This window comes from Pleurodeles waltl, chromosome 9, assembly GCF_031143425.1.
Source record: "Pleurodeles waltl isolate 20211129_DDA chromosome 9, aPleWal1.hap1.20221129, whole genome shotgun sequence".
NCBI classification, from domain to species: domain Eukaryota; kingdom Metazoa; phylum Chordata; class Amphibia; order Caudata; family Salamandridae; genus Pleurodeles; species Pleurodeles waltl.
Window position 1 is genome coordinate 1,146,906,649 of NC_090448.1, and position 16,250 is coordinate 1,146,922,898.

The window sequence follows — 16,250 nt, forward strand, 5'->3', positions numbered from 1 at the left end:
CAGTAGGACAGCAGACAGGAATCCAGACACAGGGTTTGAAGGAAGAAACGGGGGCAACCTACAAGGAGAGTGTAATGAGGGATTCAATGATTTAACAGTAAGGCGCTTTACACATACCACCAGGGTCCAAGGGTCTGCAAGTGGTCTTTAATTAAAGGCCATGAAAAAAAGGGAAGCAGCAGGGGAGTCCTCAGACAAAGGAGACACTTTGGAGTGATATCACAGTGGACGTGGTGCAGCCAAAGTATGGATCTGAGGCTCATGCGTAAAGTATTTTTTACAATTAGAATAAGGCAGGATCACTTTCTTTTTTGGCTCAGAAAAGGGGAGTAGATTGTGGACGGGTCTAGTGGGCAGTGCTGTGTATAGGGATACAAGCGAGCCGTGGCAAGGAGAAGCAATATCTCCACCAGTCTCACTCCACCCTCTGTCTAGAAGGCTGGTTTTCTCCCTCCTCTCTTCCTGCCTTCCCATGGAGCCTAAGTGGAACCCAGAGACCTTCACACAAACTTTGCACAACTACACAAGAATTCACCAGACAGATTATTGATAGATGGATCAGGGAATCTAACAAAAGCGAGGAAGCTCTGAAGGAGAGTCTTTAGGTTTCAGTCCCTCTTAAACATTCCTTTCCCCACAAAATGTACATTTCTATTCTCGACAAGACACCATATGCAATTTAAGTGAGTATTTCAAAGCGACTATATGGTACTTTCTCTGACCTTGTCTCCAGCTAGGATCTTGAAGGAAGCCATAACTTGGTCCGCGGTGTCTGTGTCGGCCGTCTCGCGGGACATGAAGTCGATGAAGGCCTGGAACGTCACCAATCCAAAGCGGTTGGGGTCCACAATGCTCATAATGCGGGAAAACTCAACTTCTCCCTGTAAAGAGAGTGAAAGTAGCAATCACCCTACTTGTAATGGCCACATTGGTTCCCTAGTGTCAGGGTGAGCCTTCCTTCAACTCATGTACCGGGGCTATGACATTAATACAAACGGTGGTCTCCGGTTGGTGGCAGCAGCTTGTCCCCAAGAATATCACCACCACAAAAGTCATGCCCGGCATGCCACCCGGAACTATTATGCTGCTATTAAAACTGAGGTTTCCTGTGTGTTCTGTTCAATGTTCTCCACAATCTTGAAGACCTCCCTTGAGCACTGTAGGAACTCTGCGGAGCATGCCCAGTCAGTGCTAAAAAGCCTACAGTTTCTGAACCATCCTTCCCAGAACCACATTACTATTTTCAGGTAGGCCATGGTCAGAATTTGTTAGTTCCAGGTTTCCCCAGAGCAGAAACTTGAGCTGATATTTTGCAGGCTGTTTCTACTGGTTCCAGTAGGGATACTACTTTGCAGACCTGAACATCTTTACATGTCAGTAAAAACACTGATGATTACATTACATACCAGTTCAAGGTAAAAGTTGTAACAGAGGAGATCAAAGAATTGCCAATCAAGAAGTGTTTGAAAATGGGAAGTTAGTTAAATCTAAGTGCAGATTTCTAAACTTGTGAATCTCCCCAGACACTACACCAGATCTACAAAGTCTTGAAATAGCTCCTGCCCACAGTCAGATGGTGCCATTGCTCTCCATCCCACCTCCCGACATGATGGCATGGAGCTGGAAACTGGTGCCATCCCGCATACTGACATCAGTTAACTCGTTGGCCTCTTCTGAGCCCTCGGACGTGGAGTGTAGCTGGCAGATTAAAAACATTGAGGGTGTGCATATCTAAGTCGGAAGCATATTAACTTCCAAAGGTCCACTCCGGAGAATGGGGAGGACGACTGGCCATGAGGCAACTGTGGTTAAAGTATCCACCAGAAGCAACATTAACGCATTGTAAGTAATCACAGATTCCTCACCTTGTGAGCAGATACCGAAGCAATGCTGACTCCAACAGAGGAGGAGGGGGGGGGTGAGTAAAGTACTTTACATCAGGAAGTCCTGTAGGTCAGAGGAGGCAATTGATCCTCGCTGCAGACCTGAGTGCTGTAGTTATGGCATTTGTCCGAGTGGAATGAGCACTATGGCCCCAGGAGGGTCCTTTTTGGCCAAGGAATAACAGTTTAAAGCACAAGGTAAAATCAGTTTTTGAACTGCCATTCCTCCCTTTGCAGTGGCAAATCAGACAACAGTCTGCTAACACCCTCCCCACCCTTCCCCATACACCTCACCTGTACTACTGTACAAGATGAGAAGTGTCTGTGGATCTAACAGGTGAAAGCTCTCCTCTTCCTTAAGGGCACGAGACAGAGATTGCGGGGAACATGACGGACTGCCCCACATGGAAGGATGCCCCACATTTTGAAGAGAGGATGTAGGAGTTCTAAGCACCAACTAGTCAGGGAAGAAGGTACTGTATGAAGGATGGGCAAACAATGCCTGTCCGCTGACTGACGTGAAGAAACGATTGCAATGAAATACGTGGCCTTCAGGAGTAGTAGACTCCAACTACACTTACACAGAGACTCAAAAGGAGCACCTATCGGAACGTGTGGACTAAATTTAAGTCCCACTGGGGCACAGTGAAGGGAGTAAGGAAACCCCCTGGGCCCAATCTGGGGCCACCAGAATCAGCTGGGCTCGATCCTCCTGTCTTTCTTCTGAACCTGCAAGATCAGAGGCAGAGGAAAGCACCTCAGATGGGATTCCTGGCCATCTATATGTTACACATTTCCAATGACCCCCAGGACAAAACTCTAGAGCATGAAAGGGGGAATGCTGAGCATTTCTGGAGGTAGTGAAAAGACAGTGGGCGCAGCTTGTAATCTGCAAGATAATGCCTGTTGAGCTCATCTGCCCTGATGCTGGGTGATCCAGTCAGGTGACTCACTTCAGGGACACCTTGTGAAGTTTCAGCAGCTGCCACAGCTTCACAGCCACCAGACAAGGGGCCACGGACCTATTTCATCCTACTTCTTGCAGTACCCGATGCCGGTCGTACAGTCTCCTCACCTTGACTGATTGGGCCTTGATGGAAAACAGAAACGCGTTGTGGGCCAGATGGCTGGTTTGCAGCTCCAAAAGGCTCATGTGATGGTGCTACCACATGGAAGAACAGAAGCCACTGATCTCCATGTTGTCCAGATGGTCAGAGAACACCTGGGATGAGGCATTAGTCATGGTACGGGAACATATGGCACACCAACCTGTGAACATGGGTCACTACCACCAACATGGCCTTCTGAAAAATCCAAGGGTCTGATGTCAGGCTAAAGAGTAGGGCAATGAATTGGAAGTGGGCAGACCCCACTACAAAGCAGAGATGCTTCCTGTGGGCCATGCACATGAAAGTAAGAGTCTGGTGGTCTAGGGACAGCTTCCAGTCCTCAAGGTACAAGGTCAGCCTAATCGGATTCGGTGTCCTCCGGTGGACCACCTTCTTGATACATGCATTCAATTCTTTGAGCTCCAAAATTGGTCTCATGACTGCTTCCTTTTAAGGGATCAGAAAGTACCTAGAAAAGCAACCCAGGCTTCTCTCAGCCTTCTGGAAAGCATCACCACCAACTGTTGTGAAAGAACAGCAGGATGATCCACTGATGTCTGACCAACAACTGGAGGAACGTGAGGTCAGATGCACAAAATGCAAGAGCATAACTGAGGAACAATCTGATGGTCCTACTGATCCTACTAATTCAAGTACCAGTAGGTTAGACAACGCTAAATGTGGCTCCCTGCTGACTCCAAACGGCTGATGGATGGGAAAGTATAGGGGCTTGGCAGCAGTGGTGCCCAGACTCAGGAGGAGGAGGACTGCTGTTTGTCCTCCTCTTCCCCTACCACTGCCCCTCCAACCACGGAAATGTTCAACTGGCTGCGGGCTGCCTCTGACAACTGGTAAGGACCCCATTCTCAAAGGGAGCACGCTGTAGCTCTGCTGGCTTAAATGTTAGATTGCAGAATCAATCTTTTCGTTGTACAATCAAGCCCCATGAAATGGCATGTCCATAAGGGAGGTTTGGGACTTCCTGGAAAAACCACGCACCATGCATCAAACCACGGCGTCTGTTGACTATACTGGAGTTCATAGCCCAGGCAACACAATTGGTGACATCCAGAGATAGTTTGCAACATGGCCATCCTGTATTGTGCGGACAAAGGGATTTTGGAAGTCTTCAGACCCAACAACAAAGTGTCGCTCACCCTGTTCCAGAGGGTGTGAGAGTAGTGGCCCAAGAAGCAAAGAGCATTCAAGGACCGGAGTACTAGGTAAGCTTAGAAAAAGACTTGGTTGCCCACAGTGACTATCTTCTTCAATTCTTTGGTGGAGCAGTGGAAAAGGAATTTGGATTAACATTTCTCATAGAGACCTGAACTATACAACTATCAGGAGTAGGATCCTGCATTAGGAAATTTGGATTACCCAAGGTGCATGCCATGTAGCAATCAGGCAACTCACTGGTGAAGTCAAGCGAGGCTTGTACCAGGCCTCAGTCAGAACTTCATTAAATTGTAATGAGGGCCCCAACGTAGAGGACCAGGACTGCAAAATTCAGCTCAGGTTATCCTTAGCCTCCACTGCAGGAACCTAGAAATTCAGCACCTCTGTGGCTCTGCATACCACCACTTAATAGGAAGCTCTCTTTTGGAGGTGGTTCTTGAGGTCCAATTCAGTTCCATTTCTAGTGAAACGTCTAAGCCACTGGAATTCTGTAGATCAATGTATAAGCCAGCATCAGTGTAATGAGGGGGAAGAAAGTGGTCCACCTCCTCCTCGTTTCCTTCATTGGGGAGGCATCAGTAAAGGAGGTTAGTCTTTAAACTGAGGCTGAGCCTGGTCCATTGCATAGAGTGACACTTGGGGTGGGGGCATCCTGGCCAAAGCCACTTCTGTTTCTACAAGCGGAGTCAGAGTGTAACTCCGTGTCAGTGCCTCCTGAGGTTGGACCAGTACCAGCAGAGGAACAACCAACAGGGCCTACGGAACCAGAGTCGAGGCACAGTCCAGCACCGGAGGCAGAGTGGGCTGTATGAGGGCCACTCAGAACTGGGGTGGGGGGGGGGGGGGGGGGGGACCTGTTGGTGGCAGCCCAGTTAAAGGCAACAATGGATCCACAGGGTCCGGAGAAGCACCTGAGGGATCCAGAACCAGCTTGAACAGCTGCAGCCTGGCCTCCTTGAAGGCTGGGATTTGCTAAGTAGTAGACCATAACCTAAGAAACTCTAGGTGCAACAGCTCCAGTACCGGATTTGGAACAGAGTCAGATGTCGGAGTGTCGACTATGCAACTTCTCCCCAGAGTGGGAGCAGAGGAGGAAAGCAACCCCATTTTGATTTCTTTATGCTTTTGTTTTGACCTGTCTTTCGAATTCATCTTCGACTTACTTCATTATGGTGGGTGGGAACAGGACTGGGCGTAACTTCAAGACTTGGAGAGGGACCAACCTTGTTTCTTGTGAGACAGAGTTTAGCTATTCCCTCCCTGGTGGTCTTTGGATGCGTCGGTGAGCATTTCTCACCCAATTATGGGTATATCTTGGTGCAAAGCACCAAAGTCATTTTTGTGGGTCCATTGTAGGTATATGCTTGTGACACACTCGGCATGATTAAAAAAACCTGCAGTTTTGTGATGCGATATCCCTGCACATTGTCAAAATGTTTTGGTAGAAAATCTTCAAAAAGTTTGAAAGATCGAAGCTCCGATCTGCATCGAAGGGTGCTAAAAGACGGCAACTGATGTCAGCATGCAGGATTGGCAATTTTATGTGGCTCTATCTTAGGATGTCCGACAACGGGACAGTCTGCTGGTGCAACCTGCAAGTGCACGTGAGCTAATGCAAGAATTTCCTGATCCGGTGCGGCACCTGGGCAGATTTACAAGGAACGGAATCTGTGGTTAAAAGTATCCATCAGAAGAAATACTTTGTTATTCATTTTAAGAATGTGAATAAATCTGAAGAACTTTAAAGAAGCTGTGATCCACTCAACAGCATCAATTCAGATTTTAGTAATGGAAGGTCCACAAATTAAGGTATAAAAGCCTCCAAGAGAGTTCCACTTTTTTGTTGCCTAAAGAGCTCAATTTATTTTGTGCGAGTGAACGAGATTCACAACAAAACAGATGGCAATCAATAGCCAGGTGAGGCCCCTGGCATAATCGTCCGGGTTTACGTTTTTCACTGCAGAGCGTGAAACAGAGGGTAATAAGGTCACTTTTGTGACTACGTATATGAAGCTCTGAAAACATCTTCTACTCAAGTGATTTTGGACCTTTTTCATTCCAGTAAAAGTTAAAATAACTCCAAAAATATGAGCTATGTTAAAGAGCTCCACGCATTACATTTAAATTGAGACTTCTGAGTATGGAGTCTCAGGTGAATTCCTAAACCTGGGTATGCCAAGTGTTTTGCTTAAAAATCTTATGGAATCCCTGGACCCCTGCCCCCCCTCCGCCCGCCCCCAAAACCCTTTCCACTTCCTGTACTGGCAGGCTCTTGTGAATTCCATCGCTTGCTTGGCCTTCAGTTTGTGCCCTGAGAAGTGAAAAACAAACTGAGCGATTGCCAAAGGTCATCACCCTTGACTTATTTTTTGGTGTCCTGCAGCTCGCATACCCTCAAACCTTTAGGCATAGAAGTATTCTGACTTCCAGAGAAACGAAATGTGAGATGGTTGACATGTTCATAAGAGACTTTTTTTTTTGTTTTAAAGAAAGGCAACCGCAAACTATAGGCCCCTTAATTCCAATACCCTGTAGTTACTATAAGTGAACAAAGGGCTCTGGAATTCTGTGATGTCTCAGCAAGTGCACAGAAGTACACACATCCCAAAACCCCTTACTTGAAGCAGCATGCACCAATTTGATTGGCAGACTGACCAATGGTATTTACATAGTAGACTACAAAAAAATTAGGAAAGCGAAATTCTACTCTTCTCTTAGATAGGTCAGATAGTGGTTTATCTTCTTAATAGTAGGTCTAAATATAAACATATACTACGCTTTAACTTATGGGCACTATATTATTATTAGCAATGCACAAGTTAATTATGTCTCAAATGATGCAGATTTACCAATGTTCTGCAATGGAACCCAACTCTTCAATTTTATTATGGGCAAGTAGGGCATTTAGGCCAAAGGCATACACACTCATGGAAAAGTGCCCAAGGCACCCCAAGCAAAATTGGTCAAGGTGCATACGTGCCCAGCAGACCTGACATCAGGGCACAGCTTTTTCCATCCCGCTCAATATACAGTGAAAATAAATAGTCTCTAGATGTATTTTGGGGCTGATATAGTGCTCAGATCTCCTTTGGAAGATACCTTGCCTTCTTGCCCACTGTCTCTCAGCTGCAAAGCCATGTCACCATTATTATTACTTATGAACAATCAAAGTTAATATTTATACAGAAGATTCCTTGATAATCTCTTCTCACATCAGTAAATTAATTTAAAAAGAGCCTGAGACAGAAACAATTGAATGAGAACACTGAATCAATAGTGTCAATTCAAAATCTTGCCTAGAATAATATTAGCCAACATTAACATTGAGTCACAAAAATAAGTCTCAGGCACACACACACAGGGTAAATGGATAAGGGTTTAAATACTGAGAGGTAGAAAGTAAGGAGTTCATGGTCAGGAATCAGAGGGCGGGGTCATGAGCTGTGACCAGGAAATAAAAGGGTAGTGGGGGAAAAGGGGAGTGGCTCATGGATTTATAGGGGTGATCACTTGTACAATAATTAAGGATAAGAAATAAGATGTAGATAATAGAATAAAGAAGTAGGAAGGTAGTAGCCCAGTACCAGGATGAAGGCGTTTAAGAGAGTTCCAATTAGAGTATATGGATATGATACGCATTCTGTTGTCCGAGAGGGGGTAATAATAATCAATGAGTAACTAAACTGGGAATCTGGGATAAGGTGCAGGAGCCAAGGTGCCTGTCAAGGAAGATAGAGACTTGTCCTCTTGTAGAAAGGCCATGGCAAGTCCAACTAATTTTAGAGCAACGTTAGGCAATAAAAGACTCCGGGATTATTAGCAAGGGGCAGGGATTAGGAGATATGCGACTAGACCAGAGATAAGGTAAGGTAACGCTAAGTAGCTCCTTGTGGTATATCCAGCAAGAAAGTGCTAGATCATTTCCAGAAGTATCAATTGTTGCCAAAATACCACTGAGGCTCGGATGCAAATTATCCTAGCACCAGCCCTCTGTGCGACAGGAGTCTGTTCCCCTCCCCCCCCCCCTTTAAAATTTAGAAGTAGGGTTGACCTTCTGCATGGTAATCTTACGATGAAGGGCAGGTGTGGTTTAGGTTAGTGACCCGCTGATGTGGCCGATTCATTCTTTATGCAACTCAATGTTAATGAAATTGAGAATATAACTTATCTGAGAAGGGGAGGTTAACGCCTGGGACCATACATGGTCTGTCTGTGTTAAGAGCCGACAGAAAATGGGTCAGCAGGACATTATCAAATTCTGTCTTTCTAGAACCACCAGAAAGGCAAAGTTATTTAACTGTAACAACAGATCTTCAGTTTGCAAATGCTTTGGATTTACATGACGTGCAACATTCCACCACCTACTTCCGGGGCTCTGAAAAGCTTAGTATGATCTAAGTTTTATGGAACAACAAGGTTACTTTTCTGAACTAACCAGGAGATGGCAGAAAGATGCATAGCTTGGGAAGTGAATATAGCGCCTGATTTAATATTGGCGGACGGGTTACTCGGTGACAACGCAGACGGATATGCTGCCCGCCAAAATATAAATCCCATTATTTCCTATGGGATTTATATATCGGCGGACAAGCTATCAGTCACCGTTGTGACGAGTAACCCATCAGCTAAATTCTAAATCAGGCTCATACTCTCAAGCTGCTACTGTTACAGGTAAGTAGCTTTTTCCATTTTGATGGTTCCAAAAACCATAACACTTAGATGCTGGATAAGGACCACCAAACGCATTGCCAGCTGGCCCACGTCCTGCCTGCCTTTAAGGTCTGCTTTTTAAGAGCAGGCAGGAAATTGTGCCATGTGCACAGACCTTTGGTACTTACCCATCATCAAACTGTTAATTCTATAGCAATCGAAACTATACATTTTATGCAACTGAGTTAATCCATTTAATGTTCACTACAATACGTTATTGCCGCTGGACAGCAAATACAAAACACAAGGAACAGAGGTGTCAGAGGATCCCTGCAATCCACTGTTGTCGATGGACACCAAATACAAACCACAATGAACACAGCTGGAATACAGGGCGTTACGTTACCAGGTTGTAACCCATGGAGATAAGACAGGCTCGGAAGTCATCGCTGTCCATCATGCCGGTCTTCTTCTGCGGTCCATGGCAGAGAGGGGACAGCAAGCCGGAGAGAGGAGACAAGAGGAGCAGGGCAAGGAGCGTACGGAGGAGAAGATTCGCCAAGGGAGAGAGAGTTGGGGGGGACAGGATAATGGAAAACCAAGCATGGCGGGCAATTGACCAAAACAAGTGACGTCCACACCAAACAGAGTTCAGTAGTATGAAAATAATACGTGGACAAAATGTAGCACAAGGAGGAGGGAATATAAAGAATGGTGAGGGGTGTTTGCAGGAGGAGGAGGAGTGACAAGGAATTGGGTTGAGTCAAATAGAGACAGGAATTGATTTGATTTTTTAATCAGAAATGAGCATTGGACAGATAATTGTGTTTCAAAGAGAAAAAGTGTGTTCAGAGCCCCAGCAACCGTCAAAAAGCATGAAATAAATGGGCATTTAAAAAGGTTTTGTACAGTCCGTATACGAAACAAATCGAACATACAAAGAGCGGCAGAGAAATAGGAAGCAATACGTTGACAGAAATGAATGAAACATTAACAGCAAACAGGGGAAAAGAGGGAAAGAAAAAGAGGGAAAAAAGGAAAGACATGTTATTTTCATGGCTCCCTGGCCTAGGGGCGGGCAGCGTTCCGCACCAGCAACCAATACCTGCGCGTCGTTCCCAATATCGTAGCCCAAACTGATTAGGCAGGCCTTGAACTCCTCGGGCCCCAGTCTGCCAGAGTGGTCCTATTTTTAAATGTGATGTGCCACGCAGTGAAAGAAGCATGCCGTGCCACGAGCAAGGTGGGTAAGGAGTGGAGACGGTGGCAAGTACGGAGGTCCCATGCGGCGGGAGGGTAAATGGGAAGAGGAGGGGGGGAAGCAGAGGAAGGAGTAGTAGGGGGAGGAAAGACACAAGAAACGTGCAGAAGTGAAAGGAGAGAAATAAAAAAAAAGACAAAAGTGCACAGTTAGTGACATGGCATAATGTGCCCAAAATGCTTTCTCGACTGGTAGTACAAAGGGCTGTGCCACATTGCGACAGTGCTGCAAACAAACACACATAGTGAACGTTAATAGCAGGGCAGCTCAAATGACTACAATTCCCCTGCCTTCGGCCCTCCCCCACCCACTGCTGCCAATTCCAACCAGCAACAACATTGCCACTGAAGTGTTACAAAAACAGAATCACAAATCTAGATTTTCTGAATTGTTTGCGCTTCTGAAACACTGAAGAAACTAAGTAAGTTAAACAATAGTGCAGTGCTATACAATTTCATGTGCAAATTTCTTTTGGCATGTAAGGGCATGGCTTGGGTGTTGGAACACAACTGACTCCTACTTAAATTACTAGTCCCCACTCTGATCTTGAGAGAAATGACTGTGAAATGACAAAGGGCGGGAGTTAGCGGAGACGATGCAGGACTGTGCAGCAAGGGGCTGCCTAGAACTTCTGGATCACTTGCTTGGGAAATGGCTGCAAACCGAGCGGCGTGATGCTTCATGCAGTGGGACTGGGGTGTAGACTTGCAAGCATCATCTGGGACAATTGTACCTCCAGACTCCCCAATTGTCCAATCTACCCGTCATGCACATGTACCCAAATTCCTATCTTGGTTCAGCACATATGTTGCAGGTGTAATTTCTACAGACATGCTTACCTTCCGCAGATGTTTTCATTAAATAACATGTGCAAATTTGGTTTCTGAGGGAATCTTGCAAAATTGACGGTGGTGGCAAAAAAGCAAAATCCAAAATTCTTAGCTTCAGTTAAAGTATACTACACAAACATTTATAGGGAGCCTCGCATTCTAATCAAAGTGAACAGCATTCTTTGCAAAGTGGGCTGCACTTCAGTTAAAGCGCACCAAATTCTTGGCTAGCCATTGCAAAATGAGTAATCTCATCTGGGTGATTTACAGGGAATTTCAGCCAAGGTGTCACAAGGGTAACCCTACCCAAATGGGCTGCTCTCAGAAGAACTGAGGCAGATGTGCTACCTTCAGCCAAGAGGGATAAAGTGGTTACTTGCCATTAGGAGTAGTTTTGCAGATTGAAGAGTTTCTGGATTCACATGCTGTGCATTATTCCGCCATCTAGTGGTTGGGTCTGAAATGCAGTCTTATTCCCCCCCCCCCCATGTTGGCAGCTGTAGTTCCCTCCTTGATGACGTCAGGCTTATCTCCTAGAATCCTCTGTACATGGTAGCCATCTTCAAATTCCTTTTCTTTTCTTCTCTCCTGCCCCTGTTACGAAGTCTCTCATCCCAGGGAGGAGGGCGTGTCGCATGCAAATCCAGAAACTCTACAACTGCAAAACTACAAGTTTTGCTGCATGAATCGTTTCTGAATTCAGATGCTGTGCATTGACTTTCTAGTGGCTTTTTGTGATCTTTTTGGGAAGTCAGGCTACGATGAGGTTGTGTTTGCAAACAGGTGCTTTAGAACTCTTTATTCCACCAAATGGCTGCCTTCCATGTATCAACGATGGAGAGACTGCAGATGAATGCAAGAGTCTCCTTTTTTTTTCTTGTTGAAGGAGCTCTTTGACAACTCCAGTTATTGTGTGGCATCCCTGCGTTGTCTGCCCTTTCCATTTGGCTATGGTTGTTTTGCTTACTGGAGTCCCCTCAGATGTATTGCTGAAGGAGACAGAGGTGGTTACGCTTTCTGATGGTCCTCATTTCCTAAATACAAGGCATGACTGCTCTTTGGACGTCTAGCGTGTGTAGAGCCCTTTCTGCTCTGGACTTAGGATTTTGGTACAAAAAAATCGTTTGGTGAATGTTTCAATTAATGCGAATATCTGAAACCACCTTTGGCAGAAAAGGAGGGTTTGTGCACATCACTACCTTGTGAATTTGAAGGTATGTTTCTTGCACCATGATGGATTGTATCACTGACCCAGCGCAGGGAAGTTATTGCCACCAAGAAGGCCATTTTTAGATTTAGAAACTGTAACTCTATGTTGTGCATCGGCTCAAAGGGAGGTTGCATGAGCTGTGTAAGTACAACGTTGAGATTAACCATTGGAGTAGGGACTTACTTTGGTGGCAATATCTCCTTTGCTCCTGCTGGGAGTTTTTTTTGTGACCGGAGTTTGAAAGAAACTTCTATCTATTACTCCTCTGGGGTACGCCACAATGGCTGCAGGGTGTACCTTGAGTGAGACATATGATAATCCTTCACAAAGTAGATGGGCGAGGTATTCTAGCATGGTTGCGTTGTGTGCCCAGTTCGGACTGTGTGCTACTGTGACGTGCCATTGTTTAAACGCTTTCCATTTGCGGTCTAGTACTGCCTTGTGGATGGTCTTCTGGCTACCGGTGGCACCTCTATGGTCCTTTATGGCAAGCGAAGGTGATCCAACTCTTCAGGCGCCATGCTGCCAGTGTGCGGTTTTGGGTGGAGCACGTCCTCTCTGCATTCTTTGTAAGTCTTGTCACACTGGAAGGGTTATCTCCCTGCTCTGTGCCTGTTCTAATACATCTGAATTCCAGGTCTGTCTTGCCCACTGAGGGCAGATTAAGACTTGTGTCTGTTTTTTGTTTGTTTATATTTCTCTATTATTAGTGGTAGCTAAGGAATTGGTGGAAAGGTTTATTCAAACGCCCCTGACCAATCAATCCAAAGGCGTTACCCTGTGCCTGCTGGTTTGGGAATCTGGCTGTGCGGTTTTGACATCTTATTTCCTGTCTTGTGAAGAGGTCCATTGTTGGTGTTCCCCACTTCCTGAATCTTATGTTGTCCACTTCCTGCTTTAGCTCCCACTCCTGGGAGACATTTGCCTGTCTTCTCACCTTGTCTACCTCCGTGTTCTGCAGTCCTGGCAGATGCATCATGACCAGTGTGATGCATCTTTGAATGGTCCGTGTCCATTTATCCTTTGCTAGAGTGGGCAGTTTGTGGGATCCTGTCCCTCCTTGTTTGTTGAGGTGGAACACGGTTGTTGTGTTGTCCGTCTGCACTAGCATGGTTTTCCCCATGGTTTGTGTCTGGAACATTTTCAGAAAAAAATTATTGATTTCTAGTATGGTTATGTCCTTCACCATGTCCTATGGGCTCCATACCACCCTGATCCTTAACCCCTTCATGTGGGCTCCGCAGCCGGTATGCCAGCCATCTGTAATTGTGACTAAAGGAGATGGGTTTTGAAAGGGTCTGCGCATTGCAGTGTTTGGAATTCTGCACCACTTTTGTTTTCAGTGTACTTTGTTACAACCAAAAGATCCTCCATGTAGCTTGTTACCACTGCCTCATAGGCATTCCTTTACTGGTCTCATGTCATGTAAAGCCTTGCATTTGGAATGGGGGGGGGATGCAGAAACCATCATGCCCATACAGTTTCTCCACTGTACTCAATGTCAGAGGTTAGCCCTTCTGGTAAAGGGGAATATGATCCGTCAGTAAGTCGACCTTCCTTTGGATGGGAACGCCTTTGTTTGCAGTTCAGACGTGATCCCAGAAAAATCTTTTCTTTCTGTGGTGTTGGTGCCGACGTTTCTGGATTTATGGAGAATCCCAAATTGTGCAGGGTTTGAATTGCGATTCTTATGCTCGTCTGGCTTCTCTCAAATGATTTTGCCTTTTCTACCCAGTGGTCCAAATATAGGTACACATGTGTTCCTTTTCTCCTTAGATGGGCCGCCACTGTGGCTAGGTATTTGATGAACACCCTTGGTGCAGATTTTATGCTGACTAGCAGGATTTTGAAGTAGTGTGCTTTGTCTGCTAGGAACTTCAGGAGTCTTTTGTGTTTTTTTCCTCATGGGGATGTGGATGTATGCATCCTTGAGATATATGGCTGCCATATAGTCTCCTTTCTTCAAGCACGATATGACCTCTTGAAGAGTTGTCATCTACTTTTTGTGTCTTGATGTACCTGTTTAAGGCCCCATGGTCTAGGATGGGTCGTAGGGTTATGTATGGTTCTGGTACCAGGAAATAGAGTACAGACACTCTGCCCGCTCACCCTTCTTGGAAGACGCTATTGCTTGTTTCTGCAATAGCTTGTCTACTTCTTTGAGGCATCTTTGTTCCTTAAGGTTGGCTGGTCTTGCCACTGATTTGCTGTTTGGAGGTTGTTTGAACAGTTTGATACAATATCCATGGTGGACAATGTTTAGGATCCATTTGTTGGAGGTAATGGAACGCCACTGATGTTGGAATCCTCTGATACTTCAAACCACCACCCTCCTCCAGCGTTGTGAGACGTGAGGGTATTCCCAGTGCTGAGTCACATGTTGGATGGCCCCGCTAATCCTCTGCCCTTGCTCTACCTCAAAAGGGCCACAGCTGCATGCTTGTGTAGTACCACTGAGATCAGGTCCTTTGCTGTGGGGATTGCAGTGGGGGGGTCCTGTCACTGAGTGTGCTCCTCCTTTGCAGGTTGGTCAGTGGTAGTCTTGTAGAAGAGGTTCCCCCCAACACCGCCTCTGAGCTGCAGCACTCATTGCTTTTGCTGTCTCATTATCTTTTCATGCCCTGCGGAGTCTCATCGACTTAAGTTCCAAAAAAGTATCTCCTGTGAGTGACATTTTGTTGACCGCCATCTGCACCCCAGGTTTAAACCTCGACACCCTCAACAACAGAAGCCTTCTGAGGGTGATACCTTCCCAGCTGTCTGCTGGCAGTGTATGCTGCACCCAGGGCACACTTTAAGCAATTGTTGGTAATTTTCCTTCCCTCTGCAATGGCATTCTTAGCTCTTTTTGTACTGATCTGGTAGGTGTTGCATCATATCCTCAATTTGGTCCCATTTCTGGTACCCATACCTGTTGAGAAGCACGCTGGAACTGGCGATGCTTCTTTGTGCTGCAGTTGAGCACTCTATCTTTCTACCTACCATCTCCAAGCGCTTGCTCTGTCTGATGGAGGTCCCATGGTTGCTGGGCCATTGGCTCTCCTTTGGGCTGTGGTGATTATAATTGAGCCTGCCTTGACCGTGCCCCTGATCTAAGCTGGGTTCTTTTTCGACCCTGGGGGTTACGACTTTGGCGGTACCTGGTTCTCTGAATGCTTCTCTCCCTTGGTCAAGGATGCTTGGCAGCATAGGAGATACTGATTCTTCCTGAGAGTATAAGTTTCCAGCAAGAAACAAGATTCAGGCTGATCTTCTAACTTTACCCCATATTTGTCTGCGGCTCTCTTGAGGACTGTTGTAGGCAGTGGTCATCTGGCGAGGAAAGCAGGAATACCTTCTTCTGAGGAATCTGTCTTGATGTCTTACATTCATCGAGTCTGACACCCAACATGTATTATTCCTCATTGCCCTCTGGTTGTGCATCAATTTCCTCCTCCGGCTTCTCTGCCGGCTCTGGGGTGAGTGGTGATTCCAAGTCTGCCTACTCCGGCACTGGTTGGTCGTTCTGCCTGGTCCTTCCTGCAGAGTATGGATTCTGCATTTCTTCTGGGTCTGTTTTAATGCTTATTTCCTTTGATATAGCAACTCCATCTCTGCTTCAAGCCGCTGTCAAGAGTTTTCTGATCGATATATATATATATATATTTTTGTTTGGCACAGAGGAATCAGATTGTGCGATTGAGAGGGAGAAGGAATCCTGACAATCACATTTCGCCTTGAGATCAGCTTTGAGGGCTCATCAGTGGCCTTTTGTTTGGATTCCGGAGGCACCGTTTCCCCCCCCCCTCAATCAGCGCACTTAAGAATGTTTTAGCGCCTGAGCGCGGTGTTATTACCTTCAGCTTGTATACCTCTCTTGTATGGGCCTTTTAGGCATCTCCTCTCTTTTGATATAGATTGTCTCCTTGCAGTTAGAGAATTCCCCTTGTGCCAGTTCAGGGCCCTCTGGGGCCTCTTCATCAGTGAAGAGTAGTTGTATCAGTTCTGTTTCTTGAGACTCTGTCATTGCGTAGGGAGCCTACCTCTGTTTTTGTCGTGTTTAGTGGCTTCAGCTGGAACTCTGCGAAGGCTCCGCAGCCCTCTGCTCAGTAATCTCTCAGCAGGGAGGGATTGTAGACTTTGTGGCTGTCT

At 46.1% G+C, this 16,250-nt stretch overlaps 1 protein-coding gene across 3 annotated transcripts in view; it reads right to left on the reverse strand.

Moving 5' to 3' along the window:
* ACTN1 (actinin alpha 1) overlaps positions 1-16,250 on the reverse strand; it is a 223,456-nt gene that overhangs the window by 2,704 nt on the left and 204,502 nt on the right. The window contains exons 19-21 of one of the 3 annotated variants that reach the window (XM_069208969.1): positions 9,924-10,004; positions 9,225-9,290; positions 723-881 (exon numbers count right to left, since the gene is read on the reverse strand). In XM_069208969.1, coding sequence (XP_069065070.1) covers positions 723-881; positions 9,225-9,290; positions 9,924-10,004 — 306 coding nt within the window. The remainder of the gene's footprint in view (positions 1-722; positions 882-9,224; positions 9,291-9,923; positions 10,005-16,250) is intronic. The other 2 variants (XM_069208968.1, XM_069208967.1) reach the window with 2 other exon arrangements.